Raw genomic sequence first — 23,188 nt, 5'->3', positions numbered from 1 at the left:
TTCTTGTGTGAAGCAGGTTTGCTGTCAGTGGTTGCACGAGTCAATGATGGTTCTTGATGGTCAGCGTCATACTCGTTCATCAGTCTGGCTTTTGACTCGGCTCACTTGCCCAAGGATGGTAATTCCTGCTTGTGATTTCCTGGGGCACAAAACCTTCATATTCCACCAATAGAACATGTTACACATACTGTAACAGTTTTAACAAACTCAAAGGGGCCACCAATTTTCTATCTTGGAAAACACTTCATTTTTTTTTTCATTTCGACTAGTATATGCAGCAAGCATCCAGGACCAAAAACAGTTGGTTACATCTGTCAGTTCGTTATAATCAGGTTAATTAAAACCGTAGTTTACTGTACATTACCAGCTGCTGTGTGTGTGGGCAGCTGTTTTTGTAGTTGTAATGTGTTACACCAGGAGACAAACTGTTGTGATTAAGTATACGATATATTTTCGTATACCTGAATTAATACTGGTTCTTCTCAGAAAATGGATACGGGTGGATATTGGCCAGTTGGCCAGGGTGGTACGATATGGGTTAATCTGAAGCGGTTGCAGTTAAGGATGAGTATTTTATGGATGTCAACTTTTTTCATTAAGAGGAACACAACATTTCTTGAATGGTTGCAGTCATGGGATAATCAGCATGCAATGCTTATTTTGAAGAACTTAAGAAATTTTGATCAAATTTGGGAAACATTTGTTGTTTCTGGTGTCTCCCATGATGTTGCTTGAACCTTGCTAAAAGTAGCATGAAACCATGCTGTCGATGGTGAAGAGGTGAAGTAAGATGTCCTGTGGTGCATGGGAAACTATTTCATAGCTCAAAAAAAAAAAAAGACCTAAGTTAAATGCGGTTAAGTCCGATACAACTGAAATATGTGTCAAATACTACTTTTGATTGTGGTACTTTTGAAATTGTCCTTCAAAAAAGAAAACATCAGAGTGAGTGAGTTCGTTTTTATGCTGCTTTTAGCAATATTCCAGCAATATCACTGCGGAGCACACCACAAATGGGCTTTACACATTATACCCATGTGGGGAATCAAACCCGGGTCTTCAGCGTGACGAGCGGACACTTTAACCACTAGGCACGCACGCACGCACACACACACACATGGGATGACAACTTCTTGTTTATTGCATAGAGTGATGTTTTGGTGTAGATCTTAAACCATGATCAAGCTAGATTCCCGATCCAACAATTGATATGTTGGTAGTTGTAGTGAGATGATTTCCCGTTATCTTTCGTTAATTTAGGTATTATATATTCATATTTACTTTAGGAAGACTGTTCAGTTTTGATGGAAAGCTTATAGGTATGTTAACCAATTAAAGCTTAACACTATCTACTCAAATCCACAGGTGAGAAATTAGAGAAGGGGTGAACCATGTGTTGAATGACAGGTTTCAACAAGATACCTCAGGCGATATAGACTCCTGCAGTTGCCTCCCCTGAGCCACTGCAAAGTGGCTGCTACTATCAAATATTTAGCTGCAAGTGTAATTCCAAGCCGACACACTGCTTCTTAAGTTTCTCAAACCCTTGACATTTAAAATATAAGCTGGAATGCCTTGGGTTTGTGCTTGTGGAAGTCCAGAAAGAGGAGGGAGGCAGTATTGATTGGGGAGGCTGAGGTTGTGTGAGGGAAATGGAGAGGGGGGTGGGGGGATAACAGGCAGGGGGTTAACGCCTGGTGGAGGGTTCAGACTAGGGCAGGCACAGGCTGGGGATATCATATCATTATGATCAGGGGTTTCAAATGAGTACCTAGTCATATCTCCTGCAAGATGATTTTGGTTTGAGTTTTAACTTAAGAAGAAAATACACACTGTGCCAGTTGTATTTTAAACAAATATGTTTGAAATGTGATAAAGTAACTTCATTTTTTGAAAAAATGTGAAATTGGTGTCTAATCACTGGTTATAGTGAAGGCATGTGATAAGGTTAGTGTGCAGGAGTTACCTCCCTTGTCTGTATGCATGCCTGTGAAACTGCCAGGCTCAGAGGAAACCTATGAGATCTAGAGAGTAATGATCATACATAGTGTGAACTAAACATTATCAGATATCTTCTAAAGGTATTTGTGGAAGTATCTCAGTTGCAGTGTTGAGTATGTGATGACTGATTTAATTTTGCAGAGAGGTTCATTGTCTTTGACTAATACCACCTCATGATTCCATGATGAAGAGATTGCCATTTGTAAAGACTAGATCTAGATCTAGATCTATTTAAGTGGCATTTTTTACATTAACTGAAAGTGATGGGAGTTTTACATTTCTCCTTTAGGTTATTTTTTTTCTTTCCTGCAAGTCATGCGACCAGACCAGACCAGATATAAATGTTCTTTTGTTGTCCATATTTGGATGTTTGCTCATAGTATCAACCATTGATTTGACTCAGTCTTGTGTTATCCTAGTGTTTGCTTGTCATTACAAAGGCCTGAGTTCGATTCCACATATTCAGTATGTGAAAGCCCCTTTTTCTGCTTTTCTGTCATAATATTGCTGGAATATTTCTGAAAGTGGCGTAAAACCAAACTCACTCTTTAAAGATTGATCTTACCAATAAAAAACATAAGGGCAGAAAGTGATGATTCAGCTTTTCTTTCTATGGACAATATGGACCTGTTCTGTGATGTATGGGTAGAGTCTGGCTAAGTGCTGAAGAGCAGGTCAGAGGGAAGGGATGGTGATAGAGAGCAGTTGTATGGGAAGCAGCTTCCGAATATTTTAATTTCTTCTTTTCATCGAATTAGTACTGATAACTTGGAGGAATGATACAACCGGTACAATATTCAAAATTCATTCCCTGATGCCCAATTTACTGGCAGTGTCTGTATACCAGTAACTTTCATATTTCATGAGTATAAATTTATGTGGTGCTTGGATAAGATGCTGTCCTGTGTTTGGCCGACTGCCTTGTGTATGAAGGATGTCACTGCGAGTCACATGTACATTCAGTGCCCGGGGCTGACACAGGCCCACAGAGACATAGGGAGGGAGCAGCACTCCCATTACTTCAGGCAGTGTTAACACTTTATGTGATTCGGTCCTGTTTGGTTGTGTGGACAAGTGTTTAATAAATAACATCTGATATTTGTTGTTGCTGTCTACAAAAACTGATTGTGTAATTTATTTTGGGTATAGTAAATTTAGGTATTGAATGAAATTGAGACAAGTTTGTATTTTAAGAAGCAGTGAAACTTGTAAGTCTTTAAAAAAGTTTTACCTCCTTATCGCTGATGTTTATTTTAAGGAAATAAATATGTCTATTTCATGACCCATGTCTTGACTGATAAGGTATGCAGTGTCCCCTGTTTTTGAGGGGTTAATTTGAAATGAATTCAAAATTCATAATTTTTTACATTAAGAATGCCCTTCAAGTGTTAAGCATACACAAATCAGAGAAATTCCCCGACACTGGTATTGAAGATTAGTTAAGCCCTGCAGCTTGCTGTGAATATAATATTAAGTAGTTCATGATGCTGCAGTGTGTTGTCATGCACAATACCACAATGCGACGGTGGTAATGCTGTGTTACACTTTGTGTTGGGGTATGAATGGCTTGTCATTGATTGCAAGTATCCATTTGTCGATCAGACTATCACAGTAGACATCACACATCATTGTGGAACAGGACAACTTATTGACAAATGTTGGAATGAAACATCCTAGAAAACCAGACCTTGCATAAAGCACAGTGATAAAGGCTAAGGAATCCGTGTTATCGATGACAAATTAAAATAAATCATCTATACTGTGGATTAAATCTACAAGAAAATTGATGTCAAATATTCTTGGATTTATTCAACCTTAAAAACTATGTTGGTAGTTTATAATGAGACTTAGTCAGCCTGTCCTATTTTGGGTCCTCATACTGAGGCCATACATGTGGGTGTCCATTGTCCATATTTACGCTAAATCATTATTTTACTGTGAAAACGATTTGGGGGATGCTAGGAACTTTAATTTGACTCAATTTGACATCCTAATTTTGTAAATACTTTCTGCTGGGGAAGGCTTATGTTTTGGGAGTTAATTAAGCCCATGTCCTTGATAATTTGTGTGTGTTATTGTGATATAGGTTTACTGTTTTTGTCTGATTCTGAGTGGTGTAGAGCCACCTTGCTCAGAGCTTGCTTCAAGCTTTTGAGGCTCCCTAGGCCCTCTCTTGCATACGGCATTGATTTTGAGATGCTCTCACTATCATTGCTCAGTAGCTACATAGGTGGTTTCTATGACAAAGAATCCTTTGTATGCGTTACAGTTAAACTTTTCATGTGAAATGATTTCAGTGATCAGACATTTTACAGAGTAATAGTTAAAATTGTTCGGGGTTACCTGTTAATCTGTTTTTGATTTTGATTTTCATCATGAATCATTGATATCAACTTAGAATAAGCTAATGTCAAGTAATGTCATCACTATCTGTTTATTTCACTTACACACGCATGCTGTTCTTGAATTTTATTAAGTATTTTGATCAAATTAATTTACTTCAGTTGTTTTGTTTGGAGATTTAAGAAGACAAATTGTGAAATTTATACCATTTTTTTTTTGTTCTGAGATATAATGAAAATAGGAAAAGATTAGTCACATTGTTAATCTCCAGGGGATAGGTGGATGGTAAATAAAATCACAATGGCTTAGCTTCATTTATCTTAGGTTGTATCATCATGTGTCTCAATATTGAATTTAAGAATGAACGTGAAATTATGATTTGATTAAGTACCTGTGCATAGATTGTCAGATATGTGAATCTGTCTGTGTTCAAACATGAAGTATCTGATATAAAACCAAGGCAGTGGAGCATCACATAGAGTATTGATTTCCATTTTTGATAAAAGTGTAGTTGCGCGTTCTGGTAGCTCCCTGTGGACCCTCACTTATTGTGCTCTCTGGCCTTCCTGCTATTGCCTGACTTGGAACAAGCAAGCCCTGGTATGGATGCCTCAGATTCCTGGCCTTGGTAACTGCTACCACATAAACTTATTGTATACTATATTCAAACTCTAAATTTTTTATAAAACATCCTTTCCTCCCATGAATGTTATTCCCTAAAGCAGGAAAGCCCCTCTTGCCATGATGACCACTGGTGTGGAACCAACTGCACAAAGACCCTCACTATTAGGCAGGCTGTCTGATTGGCTGCTGCTGACCTCTGAGACAATGACCTCTGTTGAATGCCAACACAACTCTGGTGTGGCCAACACTCAAACTTTGAGCAGTTTTACAGCACAAGGATTGCCACTAGCTTGTCAGAGGGTGGTATAGTGAGGGGGTAGGGGAGAGGTGTGGTATACTGAGGGCTGGATGTTTGGGACGGACCTAAATGAGCCCCAGGCTGTTTGCAGCATACCTCAATGTCTCCATCTTCCAAGTGTGTATACAGTCATATATATATACCTGGGTTTCCTCCCCACCCCACCTGTCTGGAGTATGTCCCATTATGTAATTACCCAGTGATGATGGGGTATAACCACTGTATATCACCCTAGACAGGAATGTATGTTGTTTTTGATGGTATGTGTAAACAATGCAAAATAGCATCACTAGGGGTCAGTGTGTGTTCTGGTCACATATGGGGTAAATGAGAACATCTTTCATCATTATGCGACAGTGTGAATTAAAACTAAAAGTATTGATGTATTTGGGATCTGTCTGAATTGACAGGCCAAAAGACTGCAGAGATGGAAGAGTTACATTTACACATTTTCAGATGATCTGTAACAAGGAAAACCCACATAAGATTCTTTAGTATATCATAATATTTCTTAATTGAGGGAGACAGTAAAGGCTGAGTACTAAGAAAGTGTTCAAAATTATGGAGTCTGGAGCTTACCATCAGTTTGGTATTTGAACCTAAGGATCAAATCAAAAATGATCCAATCAAGGGTTCAATATTGAAAATCAAATCGAATCGAGGTCTGGGTGAATCGTTGCAGCCCTAAACGTTTGTATGAGGCTCCATTATTGACTATGCAGAGTTGCTGTCCTTGGACTTGTCAGAATCCGATGAACATTTGCCCTGATTATCTTTATATCTATGGTCAAAGGTTTCCCCAAGTGGCAGATGTCGGACATGCGTACCTCCCACATTATGCAGATATCCTGGGATAGAACTGGAACAAAAGTAGATGCTGTGATAACCCCACCCCAGTCATTTTTAATTCAAAAGACTAAGACACTAGTTCATCCCGGGAACTTAAGTTTTGTTTGACGTCTTTACAGTTACTCTAAGGTCTCGTCTATAATCTCGGAGAACCAGTCAAAACTACCCCCAAACATCTGATTTCTTTGTGAGGTTGGAGTACATGAGCAGATTGTAATGGCTGCCTAGCCGTGAGCTGATTGAGTTGTGCATGTAGAACACACAAGTGGTTGTGTAATGAACTGTTACCTTGAGGAGGGGTGACAAGGCACTGTTGGAAGAAACTTGTAAACATTATTTTCTAGATAAACAAACCTCGGTGACAGGGAGGGCACCGATATGTCAAGCATTAGAGAAGGACACTCGTGCCCATAGATCCTAGGTTAGAACCTAAGGAGTAAATTCATGGGTCTTTGTCAAAAGTTAACTCTTAAGCGGCCTCAGATACTCAAATGCTCAACTGCAGATCTCAAGGACCTTGGAACCCTTTTTTTAATAGAACATGGTCTTTTGGACTAAATTGTTTATACCTGTTTCTTTAGGAAAGGATGGGCAGTGGGGTAGCCTAGTGGTTAAGCGTTCGCTCGTCACACAGACAACTCGCTTTCGATTCCCCACATAGGTACAATGTGTGAAACCCATTTCTGGTGTCCCCCACCGTGATATTGCTGGAATATTTCTAAAAGTGGCATTAAACTAAACTCACTCCCTTTAGAAAGAATCCTTGATATCCACAGTTCTGTGTTTGTAGGTTTCCACCATGCATATGTTGGAAGAACCACCATGTCTGTGAGAATTCTTTCTTCACCTCTATGTGGACATGTTGCTTCAGACCTGAAATACAGTTCAAAACTCTGTTGAACCCAACTCAGTATCTTGCACGTATCCTGAAATATCGGTTGTATTGTAGGTAAAGTCCCTGAGCACATCCAGAAAGAAGGCCTTGGGGGATGAAAAGATCATTAATGAGACAAATTGATTTGCCATATTTACTTAATATGTACACATGCTATGTTAGATGGCAAAGACATAATCTGCCAGCATGGCTAGATCTCTCTCTCGCAGCATTGGTACAGAAACACAAAAGCCTCACTCCTAAATTTGTCTCTCTTTGTACAAATATCCCTTGTACGCGTACACACAAAGTTAGTTTTGCATCTCATCTTGTTCAGAAACACCCTTAAAGCCAGATGTTGTACCAAAAGGATACATTTCCTTTGTAAAAGGAAAAATGGGTGGTGGGTTCGTCTAGTGGTTAAAGTGTTTGCTCGTCACGTCGAAGATCCTGGTTCAATTCCCCACATGGGTATAATGTGTGAAGCCCATTTCTGGTGATATTGCTGGAATATTGCTAAAAGCGGCGTAAAACAGTACTCACTCACTCGTAAAAAGGAGAAGTGAACGTAAGAAAAAGTACTACCAAATACATGGGTATTCCTGCAGTCAGTGTAAGGAGAGCAGATAACTGGTTTCCTTATTTCTTATGTCAATTTGCTTCGATAAATACATAGTGTATCAAGCACAATATTGAGTGTATTTTGGCATCTCTTGTTGACTGAACATTGACACAATAATGCTCCCAACATGGAAATCAGTGGACAAGGTGATGAACCTTGTTTATATATAAGGCACCTAGTCATGCATGGCTAGATGTAGGTCAGCCATCAGTATTGATTGAATGCTGTCACAGTAAGTGAACATGGGATGTGCAACAAAAAAATCCCCACACCAAACACAGGAATGCCTTTGTAAAAACTTTCAGGGTTGAGAGGATCAGGGATTGTACTAGGTTGTCACAGCTGAGTGGGCATTAGTGAGGTGATATTTGATGGTACCATCCCGTCATTGAGATGGGGCATTGTGGAGGTAATAATGCTTATACCACCCTGTCCTTTAGGAGGTGATATTGCTTGTACAACCCTGTCCTTGGGGTGGTCATATTGCTTGTATCACCCTGTCCTTGAGGTGATATTGCTTGTATCACCCTGTCCTTGAGATGGTGATATTGCTTGTACCACCCTGTCCTTGAGGTGGTGATATTGCTTGTACCACCCTGTCCTTGAAGAGGTGATATTGCTCGTACCACCCTGTCCTTTAGAAGGTGATATTGCTTGTACCACCCTGTCCTTGAGGTGGTTATATTGCTTGTACCACCCTGTCCTTGAGGTGGTTATATTGCTTGTACCACCCTGTCATTGCGATGGGGCATTGGGGAGGTAATATTCCTTGTACCACCCTCTCAGGGAATATTTTCTTGAGGGAGCTGTTCCATATACCTCATTCAGACAAGGGGCCTTATTTGGTTGGATATTGCATGTACCACACAGGCTTGAACTAGTTTCAGGGAGGGGATATTGCATGTACCACACAGGCTTGAACTAGTTCCAGGGAGGGGATATTACGTGTACCACACAGGCTTGAACTAGTTTCAGGGAGGGGATATTGCATGTACCACACAGGCTTGAACTAGTTCAGGGAGGGGATATTGCATGTACCACACAGGCTTGAACTAGTTCCAGGGAGGGGATATTGCATGTACCACACAGGCTTGAACTAGTTCCAGGGAGGGCATATTGCAGTTCCAGGAGGGATACCACACAGGCTTGAACTAGTTTCAGGGAGGGGATATTGCATGTACCACACAGGCTTGAACTAGTTTCAGGGAGGGGATATTGCATGTACCACACAGGCTTGAACTAGTTTCAGGGAGGGGATATTGCATGTACCACACAGGCTTGAACTAGTTTCAGGGAGGGATATTGCATGTACCACACAGGCTTGAACTAGTTTCAGGGAGGGATATTGCATGTACCACACAGGCTTGAACTAGTTTCAGGGAGGGGATATGCATGTACCACACAGGCTTGAACTAGTTTCAGGGAGGGGATATTGCATGTACCACACAGGCTTGAACTAGTTTCAGGGAGGGGATATTGCATGTACCACACAGGCTTGAACTAGTTTCAGGGAGGGGATATTGCATGTACCACACAGGCTTGAACTAGTTCCAGGGAGGGGATATTGCATGTACCACACAGGCTTGAACTAGTTTCAGGGAGGGGATATTGCATGTACCACACAGGCTTGAACTAGTTTCAGGGAGGGGATATTGCATGTACCACACAGGCTTGACCTGGTTTCAGGGAGGGGATATTGCATGTACCACACAGGCTTGACCTGGTTTCAGGGAGGGGATATTGCATGTACCACACAGGCTTGAACTAGTTCCAGGGAGGGGATATTGCGTGTACCACACAGGCTTGAACTAGTTCCAGGGAGGGGATATTGGTGTACCACACAGGCTTGAAGTGGTTTCGGGGAGGGGATATTGCGTGTACCTCACAGGGTTCATTCAGTATGATATTGTCTGTACCATCCAGTCAGTGGTGAGGGGAAACAGGGTTTTACTATGGTTTCAGGCAAACATGTTATAAAAATTGAATTCTGAAGATCTATGGTAGAAATTGTTGCAGAGTTGTCACCAGGATATTGCAATTAATTGGTTTCAAACCCAGACTTAGCCTAGTGATGACGCCTCATTTGTAAGCATCATGCAAGGTTTCACAAGGATGGTAATCCTCTTCTACATGCATCAGATACCTGTGAAGGTCAGGGTTAGAATATTGATCTTCAGTAAACCATGCTTGTCGTAAGAGGTGACTAATGGGATCGGGTGGTCAGACTCACTGACTTGGTTGCCATGTGTCATTGGTTCCCGATAGCGCAGATCGAACCTCATGCTGTTGATCACTGGATTGGCTGGTGCAGACTCGATTATTTACAGACCGCCGCCATATAAGAAAAGCAAGATTTATGGATGCCAATCGCCATATAGCTGGAATATTGCTGAGTTGGGTATAAAACTAAACTACTCACTCGTTCACATGTATCAGAGTGGGCCTTGCTCACACAATAGTGAGTGAGTGAGTTTAGTTTTACGCCACAATTAGCAATATTCCAGCAATATCATTGTGAGTGACAACAGAAATAGGCTTCACACAATGTACCCACGTGGAGACTTTGAACCTGGGTCTTCGGCGTGACGAGCAAACGCTTTAACCACTAGGCTATCCCACTGCCCCTGCTCACACAGTAAACTGACCTAAACTGACCAGAAATACTGTCCTTTTTCTGATCACTTTCACCCACTCACTCACTCAGCTGATATGCTGTAATGTGACTGAAGTACAGTTCAAACCATCACTCTTACAGTGATGAAAATAGTGCCCTGAAGCATAGCTTTATATGCATGCGACGAACCCGATTCTAGTTCACATCCAGGTTATTTAGGGTGACATAAAAACCTGTTAAAATGCCTCAAAAAGTTGTTCGCTTGTGAACGGTAGATAAGTTTTAGAAGGTATTAGTTCCCACCTAAGTGTTAATTTTCCTTGGTCACTGTTGCATGCCTTCGAATAAGAAAGGAGACTTGTACCTTGTAAGTGCATTGTAACAGGTTATTTTTGCTCGTTACTTTTGTGTTCAAATGATCTCTTATGACAAATATCCCAGTGTTCATGTAGCGTAAAACGTTGTTTTACTTCCTCCTTTCCGGGAGAGTGTCCAGTGTGTCTACTGCAGGATGGAGCTAGTTACTATAGCGACCTAATGGCTGCGAACACTGCCTCATAGCTTGAGCTGATCTATTTATAGATTAGGGGGTTTCCAAACACAGCTACAGTGTATGGAATCTGTGTGTTAATGGTTTTGGGCCATGCAAAGTATTTCCTTGGTATCTTCATGGAGAGTTAGTGCTTACTAGTGACTACAGACATGTTAGATAACGATGTGCGACACATGGCTTGATGCAAATGTTGATTTCCATTGTCTCTGCATTGTCATTGAAGTCTTCTTTTGTCTTTTGTTCGTTCATCACAGCAGGTGTCATTATTGCAGCCCATGGCAGGATTTGAAAAGGGATTTAACCCTGTATATTCATGGTTTTCCATGCTTGTGGATATATGAAAAAGATTTCTTTGTTTATTTTGTTTAAACAATTGAAACAAAAATGTATCTCTGCATGAATGATATCTGGGCTTGAAGAAAAATTATTTAAGACTGTAGAAGAGTTCTGAAATTCGTACTTGTATGATACAAATTCTTCTTGATGGCAGAATTATGTTTCCTGACCAGTGTTGAGGCAGAAAGTTGTCATGTTTATAAGGAGCACCAGGAGCTGGAACCCCACCCACTCTCCTAAGTCCAACAACATAGACAATCGTCTTACCATGCCAGCTTAGAACCAAAACATTGCTTGTTTCCATGGCAACAGTTATGTCATTGTATCAGATAACAGTTGCTGGAATCCACCAATCCGAGAGCAGCCTGAGAGTGATAGAGGTCATTTTAAGTCAGTATCAACCGGCAAGGAATTGATTTACCATTTGTTGGTTGTCGTTGTCTTCCTATCATGGGGAAGATGTCAGTATCCCGTGTCAGTTGTCTCCCTCAAGTTAACAAAGAAATCACTTCCATGGAAACTTATTGATTTTCCTGAAATTTATTGATAATTCATTTGGATTGATCTGGTAGCAGTGTAAGTCTGGACATATTCTAGTTCAACAGCTGTCACTGCCAATGTACTGAAAGGCCTGTGTGTCAGAATATTATTTAGTTGTCACTGGATAAAGAATCATTCATCCTGTAATTCTATGAGAACTGAAATTACTATTACACTGGTGAGGCACGTTTGTAAGGACAAATGAATTATTTATGTTCCTACCTGAACCCTTTTTTTAATTGGTATTTTTGTAATATTGCGTGACTAGATACTTTCTGTTTAGTGTAAATACACATAATTTTAATTTAATTTACAGATAATTTAAATTTATTTCACATTGGATTTAACTGAATCTTATGTATCTAAATTAAAACTTGAAACATTGTTTTAGCTTGACTTGATAAAATATGTCAGGTTATGGTAGGGTCGTTGGTATTATTTAAGAACATAATTAAGTATGTGTGTTATTAAATACAATTTAAAGCTAAAACAAACAACCAAAAAGTAGCAATGCATCACTGCTTTTTGAATGTGAAGCCTCTCTGCATGTGTTAAAAAGTCAGCAGTTTGGGTAGTTATAATGTATTATCCACCAGACCAGGGCTCCAGATAAGGGCCGTATCGGCGTATGTATGGATAAAAAATATGCACGATACGATAGGAAATATTTTAAAATATGTAGCAGATACGCACCACAGCAATGGTGTACGGTCTTAGAATCATTTGCAGACGTATTTATCTGAAAAAGTATTGTTTTATTGTTAATAGACTGTTTACACAAGAGTAGCAATGTTGTGGCGCAAATATGAAACGAAACACACGATTACTGGGACTCCATTAAATTCCATTCAGTACTCTAAATGTACTCTTACGTTTTTCCAGTACTCCTATATTGAAAAAATAAGGAGTATGTACTCCTGGTGTTTAAAGATTATCTGGAGCCCTGGTAACTTTGTTGGTTCTGTGTCTTATGCCACAGATCACTGGTTTGTTTGGTACTTTCCGCTGTTACCTCTGGAGTGATGCAGACTTCAGGGGGTAAAGTGTTATGGCTGTCAACATCATATGTTATCGAGTTAAAGTCTCAATCCTACCTGTAAAGATCCGGGTTCTAATTGGTCTTCAGCAACCCTTGCTTGTCGTGAGAGGTGATTAATAGGATCGAGTGGTTAGGCTTGCTGACTCAGTTGACACATGTCATCATATCCCAATCAATGCTCATGCTTTCGATCACTGGATTGTCTGGTCCAGACTCAATTATTTACAGACTGCAGCCATGTAGCTGGAACAATGCTGAGCGTTGCGTTAAACAAACTAAAAGTCTCAATCCAATAGCCTGCTATTTTCAAGTTTCAAGGGAACTGCTTGAATATTCTGCCCTGGTGTAGGGTAGGTGGGAAAGAACTAATTGTAGAAAGTTGATGTATTTCTGCTTTAAAAGGTTCCCAAGTCAAAACTTGTAGTGCATGTTTCGGAAATGAATGCAGTCACTTCCTGGTGTTCAGTGATACTTCCTGGTGTTCAGTGACACTTCCTGGTGTCTTCTAGATGACCGAGATTCCTGGTGTCCTGTAGCAGGACCTCAGTTCATTGATTGGAGTCTGGTGTCTTGTATATACAGTATTTGAGGTGAGGGAGGTCATTGACGATGGCACTGTAGCATTTGAATTTAGGGAGGTCATTGACGATTTGAATTTTGGAATCTTACAGTTGTTGCGATTTTATCCCTCGACTTTCATGCTTAAGACTGATCTAGGAAGTGTGTTGGTTTTCAGTACAGCAGTGGAGGTAGTATGTCAAATATATATCCTGTATACTGAGTTCAGAATAGCCACTCATGTTGTTACTTGTCAGGAAGTGACCCAACATCTGGTGTGGGCTGTACCAGCCATCAGTTTGTATCAAGGAAGTGGAGCTCCTGGCCAGTTAGATCATGTTTACCCTTGTTTATTTCTTCGCTGTTGTTTTCCTTCCATATTTGCCAACTTGCATGTTATTGAAGTTAATATTTTCAAGCTTATTTGATAATTTCTGTGATGGACTACCAAGGCCTGTGGTTGTTGGTTGGCGTGAACAAATTTCATGGCAGCTGTTCATGTCTGTGCGTGTAACAGTTGTGTTATAGTGCATATTTTTAATGAGTGATAGAATGAGAGTAACATACTGTTGGAGTCCTGTTGGTAGTCGTCACTCAGTCCTTCCCGGTCTAATTGCGACAAGAGGGCACCAAAAGAATACAATGTCATACTTCAGGTTTTATTCTTTTATTTCATCCAGAGGCATGGACAAACCTCAATGGCATATATTTACCTTGGACAATGGCACAAACAAATCTTAAATGATAGCATCGACTTACCTTGAACAATGGCTTGGACTCACCTTGAACAATTCCATTGACTTACCTTTAACAATGTTATTGACTTACCTTGAACGAAGTTATTGACTTACCTTGAACAATGTTATTGACTTACCTTGAACAATGGCATCGACTTACCTTGAACAATGGCATCGACTTACCTTGAACAATGGCATTGACTTACCTTGAACAATGGCATTGACTTACCTTGAACAATGTTATCGACTTACCTTGAACAATGGCATCGACTTACCTTGAACAATGTTATCGACTTACCTTGAACAATGGCATCGACTTACTTTGAACAATGGCGTCCACTCACCTTGAACAATCTGAACAAGTATATGTTAATTACAATGATAAATGTGATAAATTAATTATTTCTGGAAAATACCCCTCGGTTTATTCTGTGTATCAGCAAGGCTTCATTTACATGTTCAGCACAATACGTTCACCTGTCATTGATTACTGTTGATGACTGCCTGCATGCTGCTTGTACAATACATGCTTGTAGAACACTGTTTTCTGAATTTCTCAGAATTGCCAGAGAAAAAGCCATGGACAGTTTACTTGCATTCTGTTAAAAAGTTGCTTAACATTGTTATAGGATACGATAATGAGATTTGATCTAAAATTTGTTGACTGATACTGCACAACTGAACAAACTAACAGTGATCACATGACAACATTTACAGATAAATTTGTTTTGAAGAAACAAATAAATCCGATATTGTTTCTTGTTCTGTCCTCCTTCACAAGGACGGTATTTTTCACAATGAGATCTAGGGGCGGTGGGGTAGCCTTGTGGTTAAAGTGTTGGCTCGTCACGCCGAAGACCCAGGTTCGAATCCCCACATGGGTACAATGTGTGAAGCCCATTTCTGGTGTCCCCCGCCGTGATGTTGCTGGAATATTGCTAAAAGCGGCGTAAAACCAAACTCAGTTAGTCACAATGAGATCTGTAAAGAAAGAAAACGTCAATCATTGAAATCAAGTCTTGAGCTTTTTACTACTATGTGCCAAAATGAATTCACACATTCAATTAACAAGGGCTAGTAAAGTCATTACAACTAACACATAAATTGTTAACAAGACGAGAATACAAGAAACATAAACTTGTTTGAAACATCGAGGTACTGACTAGTGTTTACTTGACATATTGTACTATTCCCCTGAGGACTACTTGCCTCATATAATAGTTCCTGGAAACTGTGTACCATTTTAGGATGATTGTGATGATTAGTGATGATGACAGCAATAATTACAATGATGACAGGAACATTTAATTATTTTTAATCGTCACTGAATCAATGATTGGTGATGAGGAAGATATCATGCCGTTTCCAGCAAATCCCTCCTCTTTGTTATTCAGTTATTTCTGAAAGTATGGTACTTTTTGAATACCTGGGGCCTTATTTGATTAAAATGTCAATTCATAATAGCACAGGCATTATGCTGGGTCAGAATAGATCCCCAGAATCGTTGGGTGTTTTGAAACCATTCTGGTGTACAGAAATATTTGAAACATGTCATCTGGATAATAGTACCAACCACTGGTTTGTCTGGTCCAGACTTGATGAACATTCCCATATGATAGTTTGAAATATGAATTCGTCGTAAAACATGCTCTCATGATTCATACTGTATTAAAGCTGGGGCGGTGGGATAGCCTAGTGGTTAAAGCATTTGCTGGTAATGCTGAAGACCCGGGTTCGATTCCCCACATGGGTACAATGTGTGAATCCCATTTCTGGTGTCTCCTGCTGTGATATTGCTAAATATATATACTGGAATATTGTTAAAAGCAGCTTAAAACCAAATTCACTTACTGTATTAAAGCTGATTGTGATTCTCTGCTGATCGTGCAAATTTTTGTTCCAGAATGCAGCGCCCAGTCCTCTGAGTCAGATGCCCCCACAAGATGGCATGCCTGGCGGGCCCATGCCACCTAGTTTTTTTCCTGTAAGTAAATCCAAGACCAACTTCTCACAGACTTTCTTTGGGTAAACCTCTCTGCAGCAGTTGGGCTAGTAAATGTGTTACATTTGTAGATCAGGTTTATCATTCTACTTAAGCAACTTTCTCTAGTTAGTTCTGTAGATTATAGATAGTGATGATACTTCAGCATCTACTGAATAGGATTTAGTACTGCTAAGTAGTACAAGGGATCTTATCTACAAATGAAGGGGGCACATTCTTTAAATGAGATCTTGACAAGGAACAGTTTGTCATGTGAGTCTTTGTAAGGTTAATCAAGTGTTTAGTGATGCAATAAACGTAATCTTAAATAATGGATAAGAGATTGTCATTATGTCCTGGAATGAATGAGGAAAGGATTATTTAAATCCGGGAATAATTGATACAAGGAAATAATCGATATATTTGTTTTATCCATATATTGTCATCCTTCCTCGATATTTAAAGCTAGGAGATATCGATATGTAATATCTGGCTCTTGAATGCATGTTTTCTGGGGTCACTGTGTTAGGATTGTTAGTTGTCAGGATTGTGAATTCTGTAGAGAGCGGCAGTTGTTGTAGACCTAAGTTTTGTTGTGATTGTAAGAGTTGTTCGTTCGTGAAGTGATAGAGCGTGGGATCCACGTCGTTAAGAACTGCATGAGCACCGCGTCAGCGTCACCGCGTGCATGCTTCCTCACCAGAATTTCCCTCACCGCTGATTGAGTTCTCCAGCGTATTCAAATATTAACTGTAGTTTGGTATCAGGTTTGAAAAGTTCTTTGTATATTACAATTTTGAAGTATCGAGTTGAAACTTCACATGCTGACCTGCGTGTGGAGCAAACTGCACCCGATTATTTGCACATTGCTGACAATGTCTCCCACTGGCCACCGGCCTCTTTCACGTTGACAGCCTCCCGCGTCCCAGCCGTCCCCCCACTCACAGCCTCCTCACAATCCCATGATGGGTCAGAACCAAGTGAGTACCCTACCTACCAACCTGGCCTCAGTCAATCACACATAGCAACCTACACTTACTTTGTCACTGCCACTTGCTGCTATTTGCCATCATGCTGTTGGCCTTCGTTGGTGGGACGAGACTCGCTAGATCGGTGGCAAGACATGGCCCCTTCTGCTGGCACCGGTCTTGTCGGGGATCGCCTCTCCGTGTGTCATTCAGTTTTAGTCTTCTCTCTGCTTCTAGATTGTCTGTAGGACGTTTCCTGTTGAGTCAGAGGTTACCTCCCTTGGAATTCTGAAAACATTTGTGCCAAACATGAAAACGGGGTTGTTTTTTCAGTTTTAATTACAAAATACATTTCTGTATACATATGTGTCCATACTCAAAGCATTTCCAAGAAAATGCCTTGAAACAATTTCACTTACATAGCCAGATTTTATTTTATATGTTCATTTCCATGTGATATTTGAAATAAAACAAACACATTACTGTGTAAAATTATAATCAAATTCTTTCAGGGCTTGTCCAAATATCCAAGAATAAGTAGTTCCACAGTCAAGGGGAGGTAACTCTAATCTGTTCTCATGGGATAGAGTAGTATTAACATATGATGGTGGTAACAATAACAAAAGCAGTCACATGTACATAACCCTGTATGTTTTATACCTTTTACAACTTTTCCATGATTGTTTTCACCAAAAATTGAATGATAATGTGGCGATGTTTATTTAAAAAAGTTGTCTTTCCCAAATATGAGGAGGCAGAGGGGTTTTGGACGAGCGGGAGCTGGTATGCTATACCAATCAGTTTACACCCACTTCCATATTCACACCCACTTCCAGAAACAAGTCACTGCAGATTACTTCCAAACTTCGTTCCCTTTACACCTTTTGCAAGTCTAGTCCACCTACTGTAATGATACTTAGTTATTGTGTGAATGACCAAGGGAGGTAATTGTGTTCGTCTTTTTAATTTTGTTCTGTAGACTAGAAGATTTTGTATCTCTAACCCATTTTGATGCCATGTTCATAGTTGATGTTGTGGCCCTGGGTAGCAGTTAGAGTATTTTAACTTTGGAATGGGCGTTGCTGTCATTGTAGCTTATGGCTTTGTTTATGTTTTCTAATGCAAATATGTCCTGTCGATTAACAACTATGTGTCGTACCAATACAGCATCGTAAGATGCATCACTGTGTGTCTGTATCATAGATACTTTGATGAATGTTTGTGACAATCACAGCTGATTCCAATTTCAACGGACACCAATCGTGATTGAGGTCATTTTGTCTACAGCTTTGCAACATTATGAAGTAATCATTTATTGTTTATATGTTATATAAGAATAACCAGGTAATATTGAACATTTGTTTTTCAACATGTCACCATAAAATCAACCTGCAAACATTTTTTCAGCAAAGGCATATAGCATCCTTCTGTTTTAAGTCTGATGGGTGGCTACATTACTTTATAAGCTCAGTTGCAGATCATAGACCTGGATTTGTTTCTTTGGGGAAAAAGTTTTAATCCCATTGTAGGTTTTCTCAAGCCATTGAATATCCATTTTCTGAATGAGGTCTATTGTGAAACAGGGTTTAGCACATGACAGTTGAAAGGGGTTCTAAATACGTCAGCTCCTCTACCCCATTACCACCATCCTCAGTAAAGTGGGTAGTTTGTTCGGAAACGCTCTTATTAACCCCAAATATGCTTTGAGTATGGTTATCTGGTGAGTCGGGGTGAAGTGACTCATCGAACTTTTATGAATGCTTCAGTGTGTTACACTACAGTACATTCTTTTCTCATCAATCAAGTATTTGTGTTTATACATACATACATATTCATCTCATATATGAATACAAAGTAACGCTCTCCCGAAAGGATATCAATCAGATTAATTAACAATTTATTTATCCCCTCTAAACAGATAGTTGTAAGTGGAGTGTTAATGCCTCTCCAGTCAAAGGGAGACAACTCTCCATATCTTATTTACCCAGTGACCACCTGCATTGCAGTATTCGTTTCATGAGTGACCACCAGTAATAGAACTGTTTTTGTTTCCCCCCCCCCAAAAAAAAAACCAAACAAAGTACAATAGGGAGAAATAAAGATTTCTTCAATCTTGTGTTGTGTTGTATTGATCTGTTGTATTGAAAATGATCCAGAAAACCTTTCCTGTTTTGCCTGCTCTTTCTTCAGTTTTCTGCTTTGCAGCAAACATCCTTCATTAATAAACATATATCCATAAATTATTTTGTGAAAACTGAAAAAAGAACTTGTTGAAAAAATTATAATCAAATACTGAAATGTACAAACCCACATGGTCAAATAATTCTCTAAGGGGAGGCAACTCCTTCAGGGTTGGCTATGGCCATAGTGAATTGCTTCCCTTGGACCAGATATTACATGCAACAAAGATGTGTTTGAACATACTTAAAATACTTTTACGATGGTCACAAAAATATTGATCAATAATCATGATTATGAACTGAAATGGAAGTCTCTAGCTTGGTCTGTCTCTTACCACAGAATAGATCTGTCTCCGTGAATTAATTACATATGTTATTTAGGCTTCAGATAGTTTCTTGGGCACTGAGTATTTACACACATGTTATCATTCCTACTTGTAGTTTTTGTTTTCTTAAACGAATAAAATACCAATTCTAAAATAATTGATCTTATTGTGCCGTTTCGGGTGATAGCTTGTGCATTATTCACAGCAGAAAAGAACATTTTGTCAGTTGCCTGCTTTCCATCGGCATAAAAAAACATGTAAAGAAATGTAGGCATGCTAACTGAAACGGCTACTTTCACACAGCGTTGTGTCACCGCTGTTACCATGTGTGTGCAGAAGCACCTAAAGGGCGATGGGGTAGCCGATTGGTTAAAGCGTTCGCTCATCACGCCGGGTTCGATTCCCCGCATGGGTACCATGTGTGAAGCCCATTTATGGTGTCCCCAGCCATGATGTTGCTGGAATATTGCTAAAAGCGGCATACAAGTTCACTCACTCACTCGCAAAGATTATGCCATGTTTTTAAATATTAATATCAGTAAATGTTTGTTTTTCTTCAGTATTATAAAGGAGGAAGGATGTGACTTCCTTCCCTATCATAAATGCCTTGTAAAATATTTCAACAATTCTAACACGTTACGTTTTCATTTTACAGTTCAGCGGGACTATAAAACCAAACTATGTTTTTGTTGTAATCCACTAATGAACCTGATATATTCTGTCTTCCATCTCTTGGCATATTCTGCAAGAAAACTGGATCAATAATTTGTCTTCCCAGTTTCAAAAGATTGGTCGCAGTTTCATTTATTCTTTGAAATGCTATCCATAAAAACATGGATTCATTTAAGATTTCTACAGATGGACATTCTTTGTGGAAAAAAATGATATTTTCATTTTAAGCAATCATGAAAAGAAACTTTCTTGTGGTAATATTTTGCAGCTTTAAATTGCAGATATCTTCTTTTTTGTCCATTTTGGAGCTGGACAAATTAGTTTTGAATATCAGAAGTGATGTTTCTTCTTGAGGTGCAATGGCGGAAATACTGCATGATTACATTTGGAAGATGGAGAAATATTGATCACTATCTTTCTATTACAGATAGTTGACAACATAAATGATTACATAGGATGTACATGATTTTAGCACTGATTGAAACATGCACTCTAGTGAGGCTGCAATGATCACCATGTTTGGACAAAGTTTGTTTTGTTTGGGGTTTTTGTTTATTTTTCAGTCTTCTCAATTTTTTTTATGAATCCCAACGTGCATTCACATCATAACAAATTTGAAAAAAGAATGAACTAAAAAAATTCTGATTAATTTTAAAGCAAGAAACCAAAGATTTGAATGCAGAATTAGTTCATTTCACTTCTCACAGTTCTAAAAGTTCATTTGATGATCAATACTTTTCTTTTACATCAATATTGTAAGGCAGAATAATGCTGGTGGTTTTTTTTACAGTCTTGACATTGACCTCTGGCAGTCGGGTATATTATGAGGACACCGAGATAATACCTCAAGTAGGTTTACCATTACAAGTAAATGTCTCCCCAAATAAAGAAAACAATACAAAAGGTGGAATTAAAAAACAAACAATCTTTTCATGGTTCATGAGAAAAGGTCAATAATACTTATAAAATCCTTATCACTGAACAAAAACAATCACTTATATCTTGGTATTTTGCTGTGAAAAATTGCTTTCAGTTTCATTCATTAGCAGGGCACAGAAGGCCAAACCAACTCACTCACTTATAGTAATAGTAATCTGGAAGTTCTTTTATAAACCTTTTAACTCCCATCATGGAATTAGAAGCCTTTTTGTTTGTAAACCATCTATTAAGAAATAAGAGGCCAAACATGAGATGAACAGTGCACATGTGCAACCCTGTCAGATGGATTTGCATTAACCCTGAGGCACCAATGGCTTCCTATCAACCCAAGTGATCTCAAACTCATTTGTTTCCACAAAATTATGAAAGCCTCATAAAAAGGTGAAATAGGCAAGGGAATATTTCATGTTTTGAAATCTCTTCCCAGATATGTCATGACAGCGTGTGAGTTAGTTGCTAGGCTGCTCTTGGAGTCCATGTAGAATGTTAAAACTCCATCGAAGTAATAGGTGTAGCCAGTGAATCGTTAAATGGAATGTACAGTTGCTGGAAGCACATAAGTAAAGTAGGAACCTACCTGACAGCGGCAGCAGCAGCAGCGGGGGGGCTTGTGTAATCCATTATCCTCAATCGTGGGGCACACAACACAAACACGTCACCATAATGAGGAAACATTACCATGAAGTTTCAGAGCTGAAGCTGTTCTGTCGCCTTGACACTATCAATGCTCCCAACATTTTCTTGCTCATGTCCCCGTCCTTATCCATCGGATAATATCCTTATCCATCAGGAGCGCATCCTTATTCCCTAGGATTGCATCCTTATCCATTGGGATCACATCCTTATCCATTTAGATTGAATCCTTATCCATTATGATCTCATTCTTATTTATCCTTTTTTGTGCATTCTTCTCGTTCATGAACCCATCCTTACTCTGTGAGATGGGATCCTTATCCATCAGAACCTTGTCATTTCTTTTGAGATGTGCATCATGAGATCAGTATTCCATTCTCTTTCAAGAAACCCCATCAATCTCTTTCAAGATCACCATCCTTTTCCGTTGAGATCTTGTCATTTTTTGAGAGCTCTCTCATTGAATCAACATCTGTAATTTCTATTGAGTAACCCTTTACAGTATGTCTCTCCCTTTACTCAATGGTCTGTCCTCTTGTGATGGAACTTGTGAGGTGGGATGAGATGGGACTACTTCAGAAGCATTGTTGTGATAGTAATTTCTCATTGTACAACACTGTCAAGTGATATCCTAAAATGATATCCTACCCTGTCCAGGAAGCTTCCTTGCACCACAGATATCCTGCAATATGCACATACCAGTCACCCAGTCACAGCATAGCTAACCTCTGTGCCGCCCGGAGTTGGAGTATATCTGGAGCTGCCTCAGCTCTTGCATCATGGCTGTCCCACAACATGCACATACCTGTCACCTGCTACCTTCTGCAAGTGAACCAACGACCACATACCTGTCACCTGATCGCAGTTCCCTTCAGATCACCCTGGATTTGAGTAACCTGGGAGCTACCTTCTGCAAGTTAACCAACGACCACATACCTGTCACCTGATCGCAGTTCCCTTCAGATCACCCTGGATTTGAGTAAACTGAGAGCTACCTTCTGCAAGTTAACCAACGACCACATACCTGTCACCTGATCGCAGTTCCCTTCAGATCACCCTGGATTTGAGTAAACTGAGAGCTACCTTCTGCAAGTTAACCAACGACCACATACCTGTCACCTGATCATAGTTCCTTCAGATCACCCTGGATTTGAGTAAACTGAGAGCTACCTTCTGCAAGTTAACCAACGACCACATAGCTGTCACCCAATCGCAGTTCCCTTCAGATCACCCTGGATTTCAGTAACCTGAGAGCTACCTTCTGCAAGTTAACCAACGACCACATAGCTGTCACCTGATCGCAGTTCCCTTCAGATCACCCTGGATTTGAGTAAACTGAGAGCTACCTTCTGCAAGTGAACCAACAACCACATACCTGTCACCTGATCATAGTGCCTTCAGATCACCCTGGATTTGAGTAAATTGCACTACCTTGGTGCATGTTATCCAACGGCCACATACATGTCCCCAGATCACAGCTTGTTAATCTCATCACCCTGAA

General features: G+C 39.7%; 1 protein-coding gene and 1 long non-coding RNA gene across 3 annotated transcripts in view; one reads left to right on the top strand and one right to left on the bottom strand.

Annotated features, from left to right (window-relative positions):
- Positions 1-23,188, top strand: part of LOC124284653 (single-stranded DNA-binding protein 3-like) — a 106,064-nt gene that overhangs the window by 39,593 nt on the left and 43,283 nt on the right. The window contains 2 exon segments of the mRNA XM_046720761.1: positions 15,892-15,972; positions 16,884-16,949. Coding sequence (XP_046576717.1) covers positions 15,892-15,972; positions 16,884-16,949 — 147 coding nt within the window.
- LOC124284658 lies at positions 17,008-23,171 on the bottom strand. Of its 2 annotated transcripts, none has more exons than XR_006900610.1 (3): positions 22,982-23,171; positions 21,632-22,499; positions 17,008-17,225 (listed from the first exon to the last, which is right to left on the bottom strand). It is a non-coding gene; the product is annotated as an uncharacterized LOC124284658 (long non-coding RNA). The 2 variants fall into 2 exon arrangements; XR_006900609.1 differs by lacking the exon at positions 22,982-23,171 and adding an exon at positions 22,543-22,910.

The sequence above is a fragment of the Haliotis rubra genome, unplaced genomic scaffold (assembly GCF_003918875.1).
Source record: "Haliotis rubra isolate DU_JTF1 unplaced genomic scaffold, ASM391887v1 Scf340, whole genome shotgun sequence".
Taxonomy (NCBI): Eukaryota; Metazoa; Mollusca; class Gastropoda; order Lepetellida; family Haliotidae; genus Haliotis; species Haliotis rubra.
The sequence above is the reverse complement of the archived record's forward strand: the minus strand, read 5'-3'. Positions and strand labels throughout refer to the sequence as shown.